This window comes from Lissotriton vulgaris, chromosome 2_1 (genome assembly GCF_964263255.1).
Source record: "Lissotriton vulgaris chromosome 2_1, aLisVul1.2, whole genome shotgun sequence".
Classification (NCBI taxonomy): domain Eukaryota; kingdom Metazoa; phylum Chordata; class Amphibia; order Caudata; family Salamandridae; genus Lissotriton; species Lissotriton vulgaris.
Window position 1 is genome coordinate 1,871,009,325 of NC_141687.1, and position 18,828 is coordinate 1,871,028,152.

The 18,828-nt window shown below is 48.1% G+C and overlaps 1 protein-coding gene across 6 annotated transcripts in view; it reads right to left on the bottom strand.

Moving 5' to 3' along the window:
- Positions 1–312: 312 nt before the first annotated feature.
- The window catches only part of MEF2A (myocyte enhancer factor 2A), a 500,550-nt gene continuing 482,034 nt past the window's right edge, over positions 313–18,828 (bottom strand). For all 6 annotated transcript variants that reach the window (XM_086958071.1, XM_086958070.1, XM_086958073.1 and 3 more), the window contains one exon: positions 313–3,642. In XM_086958071.1, coding sequence (XP_086814197.1) covers positions 3,246–3,642 — 397 coding nt within the window. In that variant the 3' untranslated portion in view covers positions 313–3,245. The remainder of the gene's footprint in view (positions 3,643–18,828) is intronic.

An 18,828-nucleotide genomic window follows, 5' to 3' on the forward strand; every position in this document is an offset into this window, starting at 1 on the left:
GCTACACTGACTGATGAGCCCTACCAATTGTGAAACAAGTCTTGAGTGGCTTGTGTTCCGGCTCAGGGAGAACCTGGCGTGGCAGTTTGGGGTGGACTGTTCCTATTGGAGCAGGGTCAAGACTGATTTGCATATGACTAAGTCCAAAGTGAGGTTGCATGGTGTGCAAAACGACAATGGATGGTGATGCGGCCCACAGTATTTACTAGTGGCTGAGATTATTTCAAGCATTCCATTCAGCACATTTTTATGTACTTCAGTGTGAAAAATACGAGGTGAACTAGTTCTCTAAAAATCCAGAAAGACAAGAAATACATGTATTTTTTTTAATAGACGTGCAGCCTAAGCTAATGTTGCGTACAATGTGCCATTCAACTGTGTTGGTTCTCTCCTTACTGTTGCCTTCTGATTCCAATAATTTTCTATCTCTTTTTAGTTTCTGTAAAACTCAAGGTTTTAAACCAGTGTATTCCTCATATGTCCACAAGCTATCCATAATAATACTAATACTAGTCGGATATCTGTTGGAAGAGAACAAGCCCCTTCTATTTCTATGAGCATACCTAATTGTTTTATTATGAAAATGACATTTTAATTAAAACATATTTTACAGAAAACATAGTAAAATGAAAAATAAAATAGTTACATCGCATATTTTAAAGTGAATATCACTGTAAGTTGTCATCAAAGGACTGACAAACAGCACTGCTGCGCTAAGAGTGACTTAATAAATTAACAAGTATAATATTTGCCCAATGTCTCCAGTCAAGTTATGATCATTTTCATGTCTTTGTGTGAATGCTTGTGAAAACGTTGAACTGCATCAAACCAGGACAGCACTGATATTTCTTGCACATTACAAGGTAAATAGTGGAATACATATGATAGCGGGAGACTGTGCTGTGCAACGCCTACAAGAGCGCAGAGCCTTTGACTATTCCATGAATGGGAAGGTCCATGGACATAAGATCAATTACAGACCCACACCCTTTCAGAGCAGTGCTGTGAGGGCAGAAATCAAAATAATATCCAAACTTTTACTAAAACAACCAGATAGCCAGAACATCATAATCAGAGTCTCTAGGCAGTTAGGTGCCACTGTAAAGAACTGGTGGCAACCCTGCGCTATTAAGTCAGAGATGCTACCTGTATGACACATCCGTGTTTCGGTCAAGTGATAAAAACTGCATCAGAATAGAAGAATCTACAGGGCCATTTTGTGTTGATTGAGCGATATAACAGTCGGCACATGGATTTTTACGGCCATATCAATGGTGCACTTGTTGCAAGGTTCTGTATTCCTCTTTCACAGCACCCCTAGTTTACAGTCCATAGTTCTGAGGGAAAGGCAGACAAGTTTATTTTCCCGTGATCCTTAAATAGTTAAAGATGGGTGAAGTGAGAGAGTTCGCGGTTGCGCACTCAACTCAATGCCAATCACTTGAACAAGCCACTATCCATCCCCTAAATACCATTTGAGAGGACTACATTATGTTTTTGCTTTCAATTTTCATTCAAAGACGTCGTATTTCTCAGGCTAAAGTGGTCTGCATCTGAATTTCGAGAAGCAGAAAAATGTGTTTGAGAAGTACCAACAAAACCCTTTCCATCTCTCTTCTATGGATAACTGAGGGATTATCCCTCTTCTACTTGCCTTTTCCACGTCACTTGAATGTTTCTATTTAGAAGGCAGTCATTACATAACAGTATATTTCTAAATTCAGCTACAGCACTCTAGGTTTGTGGGACGAATGAAACCTCAGATTGGATTTACCATTTTATGTACATACATGGGTGAGAAACATCAAGCAAGCCTTAACAATATAGTACAGAGATCACAACAGCACATCACACATTTACCAGTAGTGAGGGGACAAAACTGAGTGCAACTCTAATAAAATTCTGAAAAATAACATCAATAATTAAATTCCAAAGAAAGCACAGTATTCAAAATAAAAGATAATATAAAACATTTAACACGCTGCCTAAAAACTGTGAATTCACCTGATTTTTTCAAGTAGGCAATAATCCCACACAAGTTTGAATATGGTGATGATATAGTAGCTATCTAACTACATTAAAGAGGATCAAGATAAACATATAAATAGATATATACATACATATATATAGCTAAATATATGATACTATATTCGCACAAAAGAAGAGTTTGGCTCACATTTTAATTTGCAAATAGAGTAACAAGAGTTCATGGCTTCATTTCCCCCCCACCCCACCAAGCATCTCCCTGCAAGTAGTTTTGTCTTTTGAAAGCAAACATTTAAAAAAGTTGATACAGAATAAATCTATACTCTACAAAAAGCTAGAACGTACAGCTTTGGCTTATATAAATAATTCATAGCAGAATGCCATCTTTAAAAGTATAGAACTTTATATATAATCATCACTTCATTGGGGTATAGTCTTCTTTTAATATAAAATATACAGGAGCTAAAATCCATTTTTTTTTTAATCTCTTTAAGATATAGATGTAAAAAGACATCTCCAACATGTTCCAATTATAACTTAATATATTAATTTGTATTTCTTTTAATGCTCTATTTGTGTCTAGGCTACTATTTTCTTAATATTTCATGCGTGCTCTCTATATTTCTCTTTCGCGTGCTTATTCCTAATTTTTAAAAACTGTTTCTTCAACTCTTTCCCTGCAAATTCTATTTCCCTTGCACGTGCAAAACAAATTTGGTAGCATCAGCCCTTTTCATGCACACGCTGTGCACGATAGCCCCAGGCTATATGTAGGGTTATGTGAATTATCTACAGTATTGCTTTCTTAGTTTCCTGCATTTTTGAAATTCAACCCCGCGCGACTCTGCTGTTCCAATGCGGCCTCGTAGCTCAACCACACTCAGAGTCCGAATTCAAGGAATCCATCTGAGCAGTCCTGCTCAATTCTTGGCGTGGTAGGACTACATTGGAGAGGAAAGGTTTATTTGCAAAATTGCAATATATTTATTAAAAAAATCCATATAAGTGCCAGATAAAGTCTAAGGTCGTTTTCAAGCACCGGGAAGCCTCTGCAGACATGTCAAGAGTTCGCAGTAGGTATCCGTTAGTCCGTGCATGACGCGCACACAAACACACACAAAAACACACATGTATATTATATTCCTATGCATGTGTATGCGTATATGTGTAACTAGATTTGTCTCATGTCCTTATTTATCAACTTGGATATCTCTGGACAGTTTATATTTGAAACCAAAAGAATGGAACCACTTGAGGTCTTAAGTCACCCAGGTGTCCATCCTCATGCGCTTCATGGAGGGGCTTTCTCTGTCGTCGGAGTTGGAGGGTCTTCCAAGCCCCATGGGCGAATGGAAATCATTCCTTGGATCTTCCCGATCACTGCCATCATACGAGCTACTGGAGCTGCTAAGGCTGTCGACTGGGGAACGTCCCATTTCCTGCCTAGATTGGTGGAGCTGCTGCTGATGCTGTTGATGCTGCTGATGCTGCTGATGCTGTTGAAGCTGTTGCTGATGTGGTGGCTGATGTTGCTGCGAATGGAATCCAGATGGTGGTAGGCGGTCCCGGGGAGGGGAAATCGGTTCGGACTTGATATTGACATTTTGGTTGGTATTAATGGATAAGCTTGATGCCTGAGGTAACTGCCCTCCAGCTCTGCAAAGAAAGACAATAAGACAAAATGATTACAAATAGTACTGCATCAAAATGTAATTGAACATTTAATCAGTGCTCTAAATGATGAAAATCGTTTGACAAAGACAAGCAGAACAAGACAGAGGATTTCTAAAAACTGGGAAAATGTGAGGTGTACAAAGAAAGGACGATAAAAATGAATCCGCAATGAACTTAAGAGAAAATAAGTGGGAATAATGACTAAAAAGCACTGGCAAACAGGAATAAACAGTAACAATAAAAATCAGCACAAATCATTTCACACACGAATTGTGCAGACAGGAAAGCAATAGGTAGAGAATGAAAAAATTTGATTTGAGAAGAGTGTGGGTAGTATTCACTTTGTTTAAATGACAAAAAGAAAGTATGTACTATTTGCGGTCAAGGCAAGGATACATGCTACCCTATTAACTAGCTTGCCTTATAATATTATTATAATAATATTGCTTTCAAGGCTGTCCGCGCCCCCAGATGCAGACGCCCAAGAGTGAATTGGTTGCGACCAGTGTGAAGATTACTAGATTTTGGATCTTATTAATGGTTTGAATCTAATCACAGACCAGGGAGATGGGGAGGATCAGTGAGGATTCTGCGGCTAGATAGCCTCTACCAGAAAGAAGGTTACTGAAGGGAAGTATCTTGTTCTTCTGACTTCTAACCACAGATTCCTCAACTTATGAATAGGCACCTGATGGAGGCAGGTCTGTGAATAAACTAAAACTAGAAAGTCCTGCAGGACCAAAGAGGCAAAATGCCCTACTCGGCCCACTTGACTGTCCAGACAATAGTGCCTTGTGAATGTATGGAGGGACGCCTGCATAGCTGCCTGGCATGTGTTTAAGAAAAGGACTCTGTACGCTAGCGCAGTGGGAGCAGCTTTGGTCCTCGTGGAATGAGTATACAGTCCTTCTCCAGGCTGCTTTTGAGGCCCATGCTTAGTCGATCTGTATGCAGAGCATGGTCCAGCAGGAGATGGTTCTATTCTAGACAGCTCTGCCTTTTTTTCCCCATGAGCAAACCCCACAAACAGTCCACCGTTTTTACAAGTGAATGTCAGATAAATTGGCTTGGAAGGGATTAATCTGGGGAATGCCGTACCTGAAGGGATTAATCTGGGGAGTGCGGTATCAGACTACAAATCTGTCCCAATGGCAAGCATAAACAGTTTTCATCAAGGGACACCTGCGTGCCAAAATTACATCAAACACCTCTGAAAGAAAGTCGAAGGTGTTCAGCAGTTGCTGCTCAATCTCGAAGCACAAAGATGTTGCAGGGATTCTGCTGGGAAGCAGAATTGTGCCTTGGGAGAACAGGATGTCAGAATGTAGGGATTGAGTCTCTACCATGTCAGTACCTGTAGGCCCAAATCAGAATAGCTCAGTGTCTTACCTGAACTCCTAACCGTTCCAGAGAAGCAGGTGATTCTGGCAACCCTAGAACATGAACCTCTAGTCCCTAGGGGAACTCTGGAAAAAGATTATCACCTTTCGTTCTCACTCATGCATGTACATAGTAAACAAGGACAGACCTGAAAGGAGTTTACAATATTTTTATTGAAACTTAATTAGTCTATTTTGAAGCATGTGTGCTACTATTAGTAAACAAATACAACTTAGCAACGTAATCAACACTAATGGCAGGCTGTAAACAATGAACAACCCGACCACGGCAACTAAAGATCTATCTAGGCCTACCCTCACTGTGTGAGCACAGGGATAGTTTAGTGATCTCTGGGATTAGAACCAGACCCCATGCCTGGCGTGTGTAGTTAGATGGCCCGCATCATAAGTGTAGACTCAGTTTACATAAGGGTGCCGGCCTCCCTACTAGGACTGGTCTCGCTGCTGTAATGAACAAGTTACTTACCTTCGGTAACGATATATCTGTAAGAAACAGTAGTTAGTATTAGATTCCTTACCTTAGAATATTCCCAGGCGTCAGGCTGGTTTCGGAAATTTTTGCGTAGCAGTAACCTTGCGCATCGGTAGGCGTCGTCCGTGTCCGTCGTCGGCGCCGTGATGACGTCGTCTGAGTACTTAGACGCCGCCTCCGCGTGCTGACGTCAGTTCTTAGACACAGCTTTTCCACGCCAGAAACTCAGAGCCATGTTAAAAACCAACACTGGTGCCATTGAAGCTAGGGCCCTGAAAGGGGATGACCTTAACCCTAGATATTGGTTCGCAGAACGGGGAGGATGGGTGGGGCGGTAAGGAATCTAATACTAACTACTGTTTCTTACAGATATATTGTTACCGAAGGTAAGTAACTTGTTCATCTGAAAGAAACAGGTTAGTATTAGATTCCTTACCTTAGAATAGATACCCCAGCAATACCAACCCCGGTGGTGGGTCTGCGAACCAATAATCACACCAGAAAGTCCTGGAGGACGGAACGGCCAAAGAAGCTATCCCTCCGGACTTGATTGTCCAGGCAGTAGTGTCTTGCAAATGTGTGCAGCGAGGCCCACGTAGCTGCCTGACAAATGTCCTGCAAGGGGACTCCCAGACCCAGGGCAGTAGTAGCCGCCGTGGCCCAAGTGCAATGGGCCCTCAGCCCAACAGGAGGTTCCTTCTTAGCCAAGGAGTAACATGCCTTGATACACAACACGACCCACCGAGAGATGGTCCGCTTGTGTACCGCCCGTCCCTTCTTAGCGCCCACGTAACCAACAAAGAGTTGGTCATCCACCCGGAACTGTCGTGTGCGATCCAGATAAAATGAGCGCACGTTTTGGGTCCAGACGGTGGAGCCGCTCTTCCTCTTTAGAGGGATGCGGAGGCGGAAAGAAGGTGGGCAAGGTGATGGACTGCCCGATGTGGAAGGCTGTGACAACTATGGGCAGGAAATAGGGTCTTGTCCGCAACACAACCTTGTCCGATGGACAGAAAGAAAAGGAGGTTTGGATGAAAGAACCTGGAGCTCACTCACTCTCCTGGCAGAGGTGATGGCAACCAGGAAAGCAGTCTTCAGAGTAAGAAGGCGGAGAGGACAGTTGTGAAGTGGCTCAAAGGGAGCGCACATCAGATAGGTAGGAACCAGGTTCAAGTCTCACTGAGGCATCACAAACGGAACAGGGGGAAACGTGTTAGATGCCTTTCAAAAAACGAGTTACAATAGGGGACTTGAACAAAGATGGTTGATCAGGCAGCCTTAGAAAGGCTGAAAGGGCAGAAAGGCAGCCCTTGATAGTGCCCAGAGCAGAGCCCTGCTGGGCAAGAGAAAGAAGGAAGAGAAGAACCGCAGAAAGAGGGGCAGAGAGAGGATCCACAGCCTTTGATGTGCACCATGCCACAAATCTGTTACACCTGCAGGCGTATACCGACTTTGTGGAGGGACGCCTGGCTGCCAGAATGACATTACAGACTTCAAGAGGCAAGTCAAATGGTCTCAACTGTCGCCGCTCAATTTCCAAGCATGGAGGTGGAGACTGGACAGATTCGGGTGGAGGACCGTCCCCTGCTGCTGCGACAGTAGGTCCTCCTGAAGAGGGAGAGGAACCGGGGGATCGACTGACATACCGAGTAGCTCGGGATACCAGTACCTTCATGCCCAGTCCGGAGCCATAAGGATGACTTGGGCCCGGTCACGTTTCATCTTCTTCAGCACTCTGGGCAGAAGTGGTATAGGCGTCCGAGTGAGTGCCGCCTTGGAAATTCCAACGCGCAGAACTGATGACACTGCGCGTTCTCTTCGGTGGCGAATAGATCTAACCAAGGCTCTCCCCACTGCAGAAGAGAGACCTTGCGCCACGTCAGAGTTCAGACGCTATTCATGATCCATCATGCACCGGCAGCTGAGTTTGTCCGCTCTGGCGCTCAGAGAACCTGCCAGGTGTTGAACCACCAGGGTCACGCCCTGATGTTCCAGCCACTGCCAGAGGTGCAGAGCCTCCTGGCAGAGGGTCCAGGACCCCACCCCGCCCTGTTCGTTGCAGTACCACATGGCGGTGGTGTTGTCCGTGAACACCTGACTACACTCCCCCGGACAGAGGGGAGGAATGCCTTCAGTGCTAGACTTATCGCCCGCAGCTCCAAAAGGTTGATATGGAGCCGGGACTCCGCTGGAGACCAGAGGGCTCTGATCTCCGCCATCTCCCATGTGGCCTCCCCAGCCCTGGAGGGACGCGTCCGTCACAACTACGTACCTCGGGTTGGGGAAGAGAGAGGGATCTGCCGCTGACCCAATTGTGGTCCGTGAGCCACCAATGCAGCTGTCTCGCATTGCCCTCCGATATCAGGACATGGTCGGACAGGTTGCCCTGATGCTGGTCCCACTGAAACTTCAGGTCCCACTGCAGAGCCTGCATCCGCCATCGGGCGTGATGCCCCAGAAGGATGCAGGAGGCCATCAGCCCCAGAAGCCGCAGCGTCAACCAGACCGAGACTCGGGATAAAGGCTGAAAGATCGGAATCAGAGGCTGAATATCCTGAACCCGCTGTTCGGTAGGATAAACCCGAAACTGCGCCGAGTCGAGAACCGCTCCGATGAAGAGGAGCTTCTGGGAGGGGCAGAGGTGTGACTTCGGCACATTGATGGAGAACCCCAGCTGGTGCAGGAGGTCTGCCGTCGTCTGGAGGTGGCCGACGACTGTCTGGGGCGAGCCCGCGCAACAACCAGTTGTCGAGGTAGGGGGAAGACTGAAACCCCTAACCTGTGCAGATGAGCTGCGACCACCGCCAACACCCGTGGGGCGCTGGTAAGGCCGAAGGGGAGCACGGTAAACTGAAAGTGCTTGTAGCCTACCGTGAACCGCAGGTAGCGCCGGTGGGCCTGCAGGACGGGGATGTGGAAATAAGCGTCCTGCAAGTCCAACGCTACCATCCAGTCTCCTGGGTCCAGGGCAGCTAAGACCTGAGCCAGTGTCAGCATTTTGAACTTTTCCTTCCGGAGGAAGCCGTTGACGTTCCGTAGATCCAAGATAGGGCGTAGGCCCCTTTTGCCCTTCTTGGGTACCAGAAAGTAGTGGGAGTAGCAACCACACCCTACTTCAAGCCCAATAACGCGCTCAATGGCCCCTTGGCCAAGAGGGCCGTAACTTCCTCCTGCAGAAGTCGCAAGTGATCCCCCGACACGCGGTGGTATTGCGGTGGCATGGCTGGAAGGGTCGCTTCGAAGGGGAAGGAGTAGCCCTTTCGGACGATTTGCAGCACCCACCTGTCTGATGTGACAATGCGCCAATGGAGGAGGTGATGGCGAACCCTGCCCCCCACTGGCGTCGCATGGGCCTGAAAGCACGGACTAGGAGGGTTTTGAGGCGGATGCTGGCTGCAGTGGTAGGTGTTGACTGGCCTCGCCGTTGTCCCTGACCGCCTCCACAGCGGTTTCCACGGCGTTGGAAATTGGTCTGCGGTGCGTGGCTGGCAACACGTGTGGGGGCGCCCCTTCCTTGGCCACGAAAGGAGCGAAAGGCACCAGTTTGCTGGTGCGGGGCCGAGAGGCCCAAGGACTTGGCCGTAGCGATGGAGTCCTTAAAGCGCATGGTCTGCCTTGTCGCCAAAAAGGAGACAGCCATCAAACGGCATGTCCATGAGTGTATTCTGGACATCGGCCAAAAAGTTGGCGCACCTCAACCAGGCGTGGCGTCGAATCGCCACCGTCGTTGCCATCACTCTGCCCAGTTAGTCGGTGGTATCCAGCCCACACCGGATGGAAAAACGTGCTGCATCTCGACCCTCCGCAAGGGCTTGGGCGAGTTTAGCCTCGACCTCTGCCGGGCATTGTGGCAGCACGTCCGCGACCGTGTCCCTCAGGGAGTGGGTGTAGCGGCCCAAGAGGCATGCGGTGTTGGAAGACCGCAGTCCTAGACTCAAGGAGGAGAATACCTTCTTGCCGTATTGCTCATACCTCTTGGATTCCCGATCAGGCGGAGCCGACAGAAATGCGTTCTGGGAGTTTGAGGCCTGGATGACCAGGCTCTCGGGGTGGGATGGGTGGACAGGAAACAAGGGTCACCCGGGGCCAGGCGGAGGCGTCTGGCCACGTTCCTATCTACAGGTGGACCTGTAGCGGGCCTGGACCAAGTGCCCAAAAGAACTTCATTTAAGGCCTTATTAAAACGGCAGCAGAGGCTCAGCCGAGCTGGACTGCGGTTTAAGGACCTCAGTGAGGAGGTTAGTCCTCACGGCCGCAACGGGGAGCTCAAGGCCCAAGGCCCTGGCCGCCCGCTTCAGCACCACACTGAAGGTTGCCCCCTCCTCCGTAGCCACGGTAGGAGGTGAGACAAAACCAGTGTCTGGCGAAGTGTCCAGACCACTGGATCCCCAAGTTCACCTGTCCAGTCCTGTTGGGACTGACACTCACGTGTCAGAGGGTGCTCAGACCCCTCCCAATACTCCTCATCACCCATCTCCTGATAATCAGGGATGTCAAATGATGGGGCCGGTTCATTGAAGTAAAACCCCCAAAGCGGCTCCCAGCGGCGCCGCTCCGACGCCGGAACCGGATCGAGGGAGGCATCTGGGACGGCGACGCCCGAAGGCGGCGCCGGACCGACACCCGAGGGACCGGCGCCAGTGAGGTAGTCAAGTCCACCGGCGACTAACCGGATTCGAAAGCGGATCCAGTGGGGCCCTGTGGCGCCGCCCCGAAGGCGTCGGCGGCGTCGAAGCACCCGCCGGCGTCGAAGCACCCGCCGGCGTCGGGCCGAAGCACCCGACCTGCTAGGGCCACCAGACGGGTCCGCTGGGCTCGAAGGCGTACGGGGCAGGCCCCGACGCCTGAACCCCCGGCCGTGTCGCATGAACGTCAGGGGGGAGTCGGAAGAGCGATGACGTCTCTTCGACTTGTGCTTACCTGACGACTTCGAGCCTGAGGAGTGATGGCGACTCCCGGAACTATGATGGCTTCGACCCCGCGACCGGTCCCTTGACCCTTGTCCGGACTGGGACCTTTTGCGGCGCGGGGCCGACTGCCGGAGCTCGAGCCGCTTGCGGGACCGCTCCCGCCTAGCTTTCGATGTCAGGGCTCGGCAGTCGAGACAGGTCTGGTCTTCGTGGTCGACGCCGAGACAGTGGACGTACCGGCGGTGAGGGTCGGTAACCGACATCAGTCGGTCGCAGTCCTCACAGGGCTTAAAACCTGGCATCCCTACCGGCACCGTACAGAGTCAAAGACTCGAAAATGATCAAAAGGGATCGTAAAAAGTTTAGTAAAAAAATGACTAAGGTACCACTTTTTCCAGATCTGTGCTGCTGGCGTGGAAAAAAGAAGAACTGACGTCAGCACGCGGAGGCAGCGACTAAGTACTCCGACGACGTCATCACGACGCCGACGACTAACGCGGAGCCGCGGACGCCTACCGACGCGCAAAGGTACTGCTACGCAAAAATCTCCGGATCCAGTCTGACGCCTAGGGATATTCTAAGGCAGAGGTCCTCAAACTTTTGGATGCCGAGACCCCCCTGTCAACATTTTCAAGCGTAAGGACCCCCCTCCTGACAAAAATTTCTAAACCTCTAGGTTATGAGGAAGGTGAGGACCAAATTATGCGACAGGCTTGACTAAATTGTGAGAGTAGAAAATGTAAATAATGTTCTGTGATGCTGCGTATTTTGGGGTAGCATTGCTTTATTATTTAATTGTAAAATTGATTTAAACACAGTAATACTGAGGAAAGATTTCACCCCATCAGTACCAGTTTATAGCCAAAATACAGCAATTAACATCAGAAAGGTGTCTAGTCAACCTCTGTGAAGGGCCTCCCAATCCGCAGGAATACGCGCTGCCAAATTAGAAGCTCACCTGGCCATGGCCGGGAGCAGCAAGGGTGCATGCAAACCGTGGCGGTCTTGTGCAGTTAAGCAGTTTACCCATGCCCCTTTCCTCTCACCCCCTTCCTTCCATCCCTCTCTTCTCTCCTCTCCCAACCACGGATCCCTCTCTCACATTGCAGGCAGATGGTTATTAGTCCCAGGACACCTTTTGGTAACAGTAGCGCACTACAAATGTAAATAATAGGCAGAAGCAGGGTATCCACTAGTCCCAGCCAGGGCTTGTCCAAGCACTGAACGCACACGGTGCAACAGTCTTTCCACCTTCTCCATGAATTCCCTCACTACCATTCACCAACAATACACATCTCTCTATAGCACCTGTCTGACAAACATTTCATTTTTTTATAGCGCTACTCATAGTTTACTCACACTCAGTTCTTTAATGTGCATGGTACATCTTCTTTGTACCAGGCACTTTAACCTTCTGCACTGTGTGGGTGACAAGAGTGCCCATGTGACTGCACGGTGAGCAATGCAACAGTGTGAGAGTAGGGTAAAAGGAGTGACTGCAGGGTGAGTGAGGTGACCATATGAATTTGGGGTCGGCTGTAAGTGCAGAGTGGGACGAATTAGTGCATGGTTAGTGATGGCCTTGTTTGAGTGAGCTACAGATTGAGCAGTAAAGGGGGGACAGGTGAGTGAAGTGTCACTTGAGGGCAGGGTGAGAAGTGTGCTCGTGTGACTGCAGGGTGGGGTACAGAGTGAACAATGCAAGCAAAGTTTTAGTGCAGAGTGATCACTGTGAGGGCAGGGTGAGCAGGTGAATGTTGTGAGTGCATGGTGATCAGTGCAAGTGCATTGTGATCACGGTGAGTACATTGTGATCACTGTGAGTACATTGTGATCACTGTGAGTACATTGTGATCACTGTGAGTACATTGTGAGCACTGTGAGTACATTGTGAGCACTGTGAGTACATTGTGAGCACTGTGAGTACATTATGATCACTGTGAGTACATTATGATCACTGTGAGTACATTATGATCACTGTGAGTACATTATGATCACTGTGAGTGCAGGGTGAGTGGGTGAATGTTGTGAGTGCATGGTGATCAGTGTGAGTGCATTGTGATCACTGAGTGCAGGGTGAGCGGATGAATGGTGTGAGTGCATGGTGAATGGTGTGAGTGCACTGTGATCACTGAGTGCAGGGTGAGCGGGTGAATGGTGTGAGTGCATGGTGAGTGGTGTGAGTGCATGGTGATCAGTGTGCGTGCATGGTGATCAGTGTACGTGCATGGTGATCAGTGTGAGTGCATGGTGATCACTGAGTGCAAGGTGAGCGGATGAATGGTGTGAGTGCATGGTGAATGGTGTGAGTGCATGGTGATTGGTGTGAGTGCATGGTGAGTGGTGTGAGTGCATGGTGATCAGTGTGCGTGCATGGTGATCAGTGTGCGTGCATGGTGATCAGTGTGCGTGCATGGTGATCAGTGTGAGTGCATGGTGATCAGTGTGAGTGCATGGTGATCAGTGTGAGTGCATGGTGATCAGTGTGAGTGCATGGTGATCAGTGTGAGTGCATGGTGATCAGTGTGAGTGCATGGTGATCAGTGTGAGTGCATGGTGATCAGTGTGAGTGCATGGTGATCAGTGTGAGTGCATGGTGATCAGTGTGAGTGCATGGTGATCAGTGTGAGTGCATGGTGATCAGTGTGAGTGCATGGTGATCAGTGTGAGTGCATGGTGATCAGTGTGAGTGCATGGTGATCAGTGTGAGTGCATGGTGATCGCTATGAGTGCATGGTGATCGCTATGAGTGCATTGTGATCGCTATGAGTGCATGGTGATCAGTGTGAGTGCATTGCGATCGCTGGGAGTGCAGGGTGAACGTGAAAGTGAAGGCGAGAATGAGAAGTGAGTAGTCTGAAAGCAGGGTGCATTCCCAGAAACTTGAAGCGTAGGGTTTCAGATATAAGTTAAACTGTTGCTTTAATGGCATTAATCAGGGTTCGAGGGTGGAGGAAATAAATAATGTGCCGATCCTGTAACAAACTTCCAGTCTAATGATTAGGGTTACCAGCTCATTATTTTGATGGCCCAGAAATAAGCAGTCACCTAAAGCTGTATTTTTTGCACTTATCTGTGAATACTTAAAACAGCAAATATACATAGAAAGCACTTTTAATTGTGTTCTAGGGATGCCTCAATGATCCATGACTAATAATTAAAGAAAATAAAGACAGAAAAGTCACATCACTAATTAATACATTCTTTTTTATTTATAACTCAATTTAGTGTCAAGAGTAGGTCTCTGCAGGATCTTTAAACAACACATAGCAGGCATGTTTCTTTTGGCAACTCAACTTTATATTTTTTTTCTTTAAATGCATTCTCACACTACAGCAGTAAGTGTAAAAATACAAATGTAAGGAATAGGCAGAGTGGGGGCCCAGGGGGTACTGGAACCATTAAAAAAACTAAGCTTTGGTAATCAATTAACAAAGGCATGTAAATATGCTAATGGTCTTTAAAGACCTGTGAAAAACTCAGGCCGGAGATAAGACTCCATCCAGACACTGCCCAGCGAGGCCCCAGGAGCGCGAGCTGCACTGCAGCAGCCCGGGCTGAGACACAGGATGGGGGAGGAGGGGGGCTGAAGCCCTTGAGGTCATGGCAGAAGTGACACTGTGAAGGCGCGACCCCCTTTGCATTGCTCCACGGCCCCCCTGGGGGTCGCGCCCCACAGTTTGAATACCCCTGTTCTAAGGTAAGGAATCTAATGCTAACCTGTTTCTTTCAGATTCTCCTCTCTGCTCTCCAAGGGAGCGAGACATGGTTTATATAATAAGTACTATTGTGCTATAAAATGGCAGCTGTGCTACCGTGTTGTGTTTGAAAATGTTAAGAGATGTTGCTGACCGGGCACAAGAAAACAGTAGCCATGTTGTTCGACCTCGAACGAAATATTCAGACTGAATCCCAAGAAGAGTCAATGAATAGCAAATAATATGTGCAGTGTACTTCTAAAATAATATAATGTCACAAACACAAATGTATTATGTGTGGCTGTGTGAAGCAGTGGCAGCCTAAAACAGCTAACACGTGCAAACCAGGAAGAACCAAATTGGTCCCAGAACGTAAATCACTACAAAGATGGAGATTTGCCAAGGGTCAGGTGCAGAACTCTGTCCTGCTGCTCCAATAAAGGGTCCTTCTAGAGGAGCAGGCTGATTGGAGGACAGATGCTCAGGCCCAGGAGTTCTAGATACCATACTCAACAAATAGGTAGTAGGATTACTTGGGTCGAGTCAGTGCCGATCTTTTTAAGAACTCTGGGCAGGAGCGGTATCAGCAGAAAGGCATTCAGGAGTCTCAAGTTCCACTTGAGGTGGAACACTTCTGAGAGAGATACGCTTTCAAAATTCCAAAACACAGAAGCGCTAACATGGCACGTTCTGGGGGGTGGCAAACCGACCCTGGGTCACCTCCGGGTGTAACTGCCACTCATAATCCACTTAGTGCCAGTGGCTTAACTCGTCCACCTTGACATTCAGAGATCTTGACAGATTGTTCACCATCAGGAACATTCCTTGGCTGTCCAGGGACTTCGAGGTGCAAGGCTTCCCGGCAAAACGTCTGCGATCCCCACCCTGCCCTGTTAGATCCAGTACCACATGGCAGTGTTGTTGTCCATAAGTACCTGAACCAGCTTCCCCTTGGTGGACAGAAGGAGGGCTTTTAGTCCCAAGCGGATGACACTCGGCTTCAGTACATTTATACGGACTCCACTGGAGACCAGGGGACTCTGCTCTCTACCTCTCCCAGGTGGCCGCCCCAGCCCTGAAGAAATGATTCGGTCATCACAGTCAGCTCTAGGTGGGAGCGGGATGTGCTGAAGGCCCAATTGTAGGCCAGCAACCACCACTACAGATCCTTTGTAGTCTCTTCTGAAATCAGAAGATGGTCAAAGAGGTCCTCTTGATATTGGGCCGACTGAATTCAGGGTCCACTGTGTAGCCCAAATATGCCTTGTAGTCCGCTCCACTAACAGTATGCACTTGGCCATTAGTCCCAAAAGCCTCAGAGTAGAGCTCATTGAAATCCAGGACTGAGCTTGAAAGATCGGGATCACAGCCTGAATGTCCTGGACTCTTTCCTGGGGGAAATGCACAAAATGCTGTAGTCTGGAGGTAGACGGTGACTGCCTGGTCGAGCCTGCCTTCACCAACCAGTCGTCAAGGTGGGGGAAGACTGGCACCCTGGACTTCCGAAAATGTGCTGCCATCACTTTCGTGAACTCCCGAGGGGCACTTGTGAAGCCAAAAGAAAAGGGAGCACAACAAACTGAAAATGCTTCTTTCCTACCATGAACTGTAGGTAACACGGATGGACCAGTAAGACATGTATAGGTAAAGCTGGCAACTAGTCTCCTGGGTCTAAGGCATACAAGACTTGGAACGATGTATGCATTTTGAAATCCTCGATCAGAAGAAGGTATTGAGATGGCGCAGATCTAAAATAGGTTGCAGGCCTCCATCTTTCTTGGGCACCAGAAAGCAGGAATAGCAACCACAAAGTACTTCTGGCACTTCTCTTGACAGCCCCTTTGGTCAAAAGGGCTAGCACTTCCTGCTAAAAAATAGAGAAGTGGTACTCCATCACTTGCTGGGGATGGGGGAGTTGGAAAGTGCAGCAGGGTCAGAAAGTAAGGGTTCAAAAAAAGCACAGGCGAACAATCTGTAGAACACACCTGTCCGAAGTTACTGCCTGCCAGTCAGGGAAGAATCGGCAGATTCTGCCTCCAACTGGGTGACAGTGCTCCAGTAATGGCCCACTAAAGAGGTTTGGCATGTTGGGCTGCAGGGGCAGAGGGGCGCAGATTGAGCAGGACCTTGACTGCAAAACCACTGGGATCCCTGTGGAGGTTGACAAAAGGGAGTACCATGGACAATGTCACGAAAAGAGTGGTAGATCTGTTGCACATTGTGAGGTGAGGCAGAGTCCCCAAGAGCGTGCAGTAGCCCTGCTCTCCTTAAAAAGCACTAAAGTGGAATCAGGTTCATCCCCATACAGAAGGGTTTCAGAAAAAGGCATAATCATCAGGGAGGACTAAACATTGCTTGAGAACCCAGTTGATCACAGCCATGCATGTTATGGAATGACAATGGAATTAGGGGTGTCCAAGTCACAACAAATGAACTTGGCCACAACTCGACCTTCCTGAATCCACTGAGCGAGAGCAGGGTACACCAGTGAGGACTTGTGACAATGAAAACCAAAGGGCGTAGGAGTAACTGCCCACTAAGCAGCTGGTGTTAATTGATCAGAGGGCTAGACTGGAAGACACAAATACACGTCTGCCAAACGTCTCTACAGTTTCAGATACTCTATCAGGGGGAATGGTAGGGAAGGATTTTAACAACTCTTGGAAGCATGCACCAACAGACTGTAGGGCAAAGGTGGCTGTGAAAGGAAAGAAGGGTCGTCTAGAGCAGGGTGATGGCTTCTGGCAATTTTTCAATTGACTGGGGGGCCAGAGCGAGGTTTGGCCCACACCCCCAATAAGGTATCAGTCAGTGTCAGGATCAGAAAATGTTTGCCCCGGCTGGGGGACTTCTGTCAAGACGGTGGTCTTAACCTCCATGGTGGGTAGCTGGCAGACAAGGAATTCAGCTGCCCTACGCATCACTATGGCATAGTAAGCAGATCTGTGGCAGGTCTAGAGGATGAGAGGAGACCGATTTCAGAAAAGATATTGAGACCACTAACTTCCTAGAGGTTCTCGTAACAATTATCACCCTGGTAGGGTTGAGCAAATTCATCACCCAGGTAATAGTCATTGTCTTAATCTGTCCAAAATGGGAATGTATTCTCGGACTTGCGTCAACTTGGCATCAGAAAGAACAATCTAGACCTCCTCCACCAGCATTAATGGAGCTGGCGGGTGCTGGAAGCAGGGTCGAAGTGGAGGCAGAGGCAAGATGGGCTTATATGGCCCAACTGGCGTAGGGCAGAGCTCGCAGGCGGTACTTCAGATGTAAGGTCCATCGACTCCTGAGGATACAAAAGTGCACCAGAGGATGTCGGGAAGGATCAGACTAACTGTAGCATGGCTGGAGAGAACTCTGTGTCAGAACCAACTGCGGGATTGGCTCTGAAGTAGTCTGTCTTCAGGAGTGAAATGAAGTGTGTAGCCCCCTCCCCAATCAGGCGAATGGAATCCAGCTTCGATTTCTAGTACTGCTTCTTAGACTTACCTGGTTTTGACAGTGAGGAAGTTCGATCCCTCAAGAAGCTTTGATGACTCCATGAGCAAGATCGGGATAGAGACAGAACTTTGGATCTGGACCGAGACTTGGAGCAGTTCCATCAAGATGTATTTTTGTGCTTGATGTCGTAGACCTTTCCCTTGCGTTCCCCCATGTGACACACAGTCACTGCAGGCCTTGGAGTCATTGCCTGACTTCAGACACCATAGGCATACCTGGTTGGGGATCTGTCACAGACATTTGTTTGCGACAGTTCCAACAGGGCTTGTAATCTGTTGTTTTGGAGGAAAACAACAGAAAAATATCTGAAAGACGGATCTTCGCATTAGTGACTGGTGGCGCAGAAAGAAAGGAACTGACAGCGCGCAGGGGTGGAATCTATATGAGCCCCACATGTAATTTCCAGAGAGTAAAAGCATCAGCGCTGAGCCACTGATGGCACACCAAGTTACTACTGAAAAGGTTCCAGATCAAGTCTGATGCCTTGGGAATATTCAAAAGGTGCGGAATCTGCTATCAGAAACACAATCTGTCAACTACAATCCAGTGATACATTTCATATTTATATCAGTCTCTTCCATACACTAAAGGAAGGTCTATCTTTATCTGGTCTATCTTGATCTGGGTATTTGGGCGAGTACGCCTAGTTAAATATTACTTTTTATGTATAGTCCCAAATATCCAGTGTGCCATCAACCATCCATCCTTTGGAGCTGTGTATCGACAAAACATTCTTTACTTTAGCTAATACTTCCTTTGGAAATATGGTTTGAAATCTCCAAAATCTTATAATATCTTTGCCCTCAGAGTGAATGGTCAACTAGAAAAACTGCTTGATTGGAGTGGTTATCTAGCAAAGATAATGCTAGTACTCAAGATCTTTATTATTTCAGAAGTGAGATAACAGCCTCCTGAACAATTGGAAGGGAAGGCAATAATCAGACAAATGAGAACAATATCATGAGCTACACCAAGGGGAAGACCTAACATTCAAATGTCAGGTGGTGCAAACCTAACCAACAGGAAGCTGCTCTCAGAAAAAAACCTCTCCATACCTATAATAGCTACAGAAAAAATATGGGAGGAAACGGGCCACAAAGAAGCTCCCACAATAGTTTCTTGGGCCCACTTTGCAATGAAAGCTGCGTACTTTAGGACAAGAGGCATTGCCCCAAAGGTAGTTT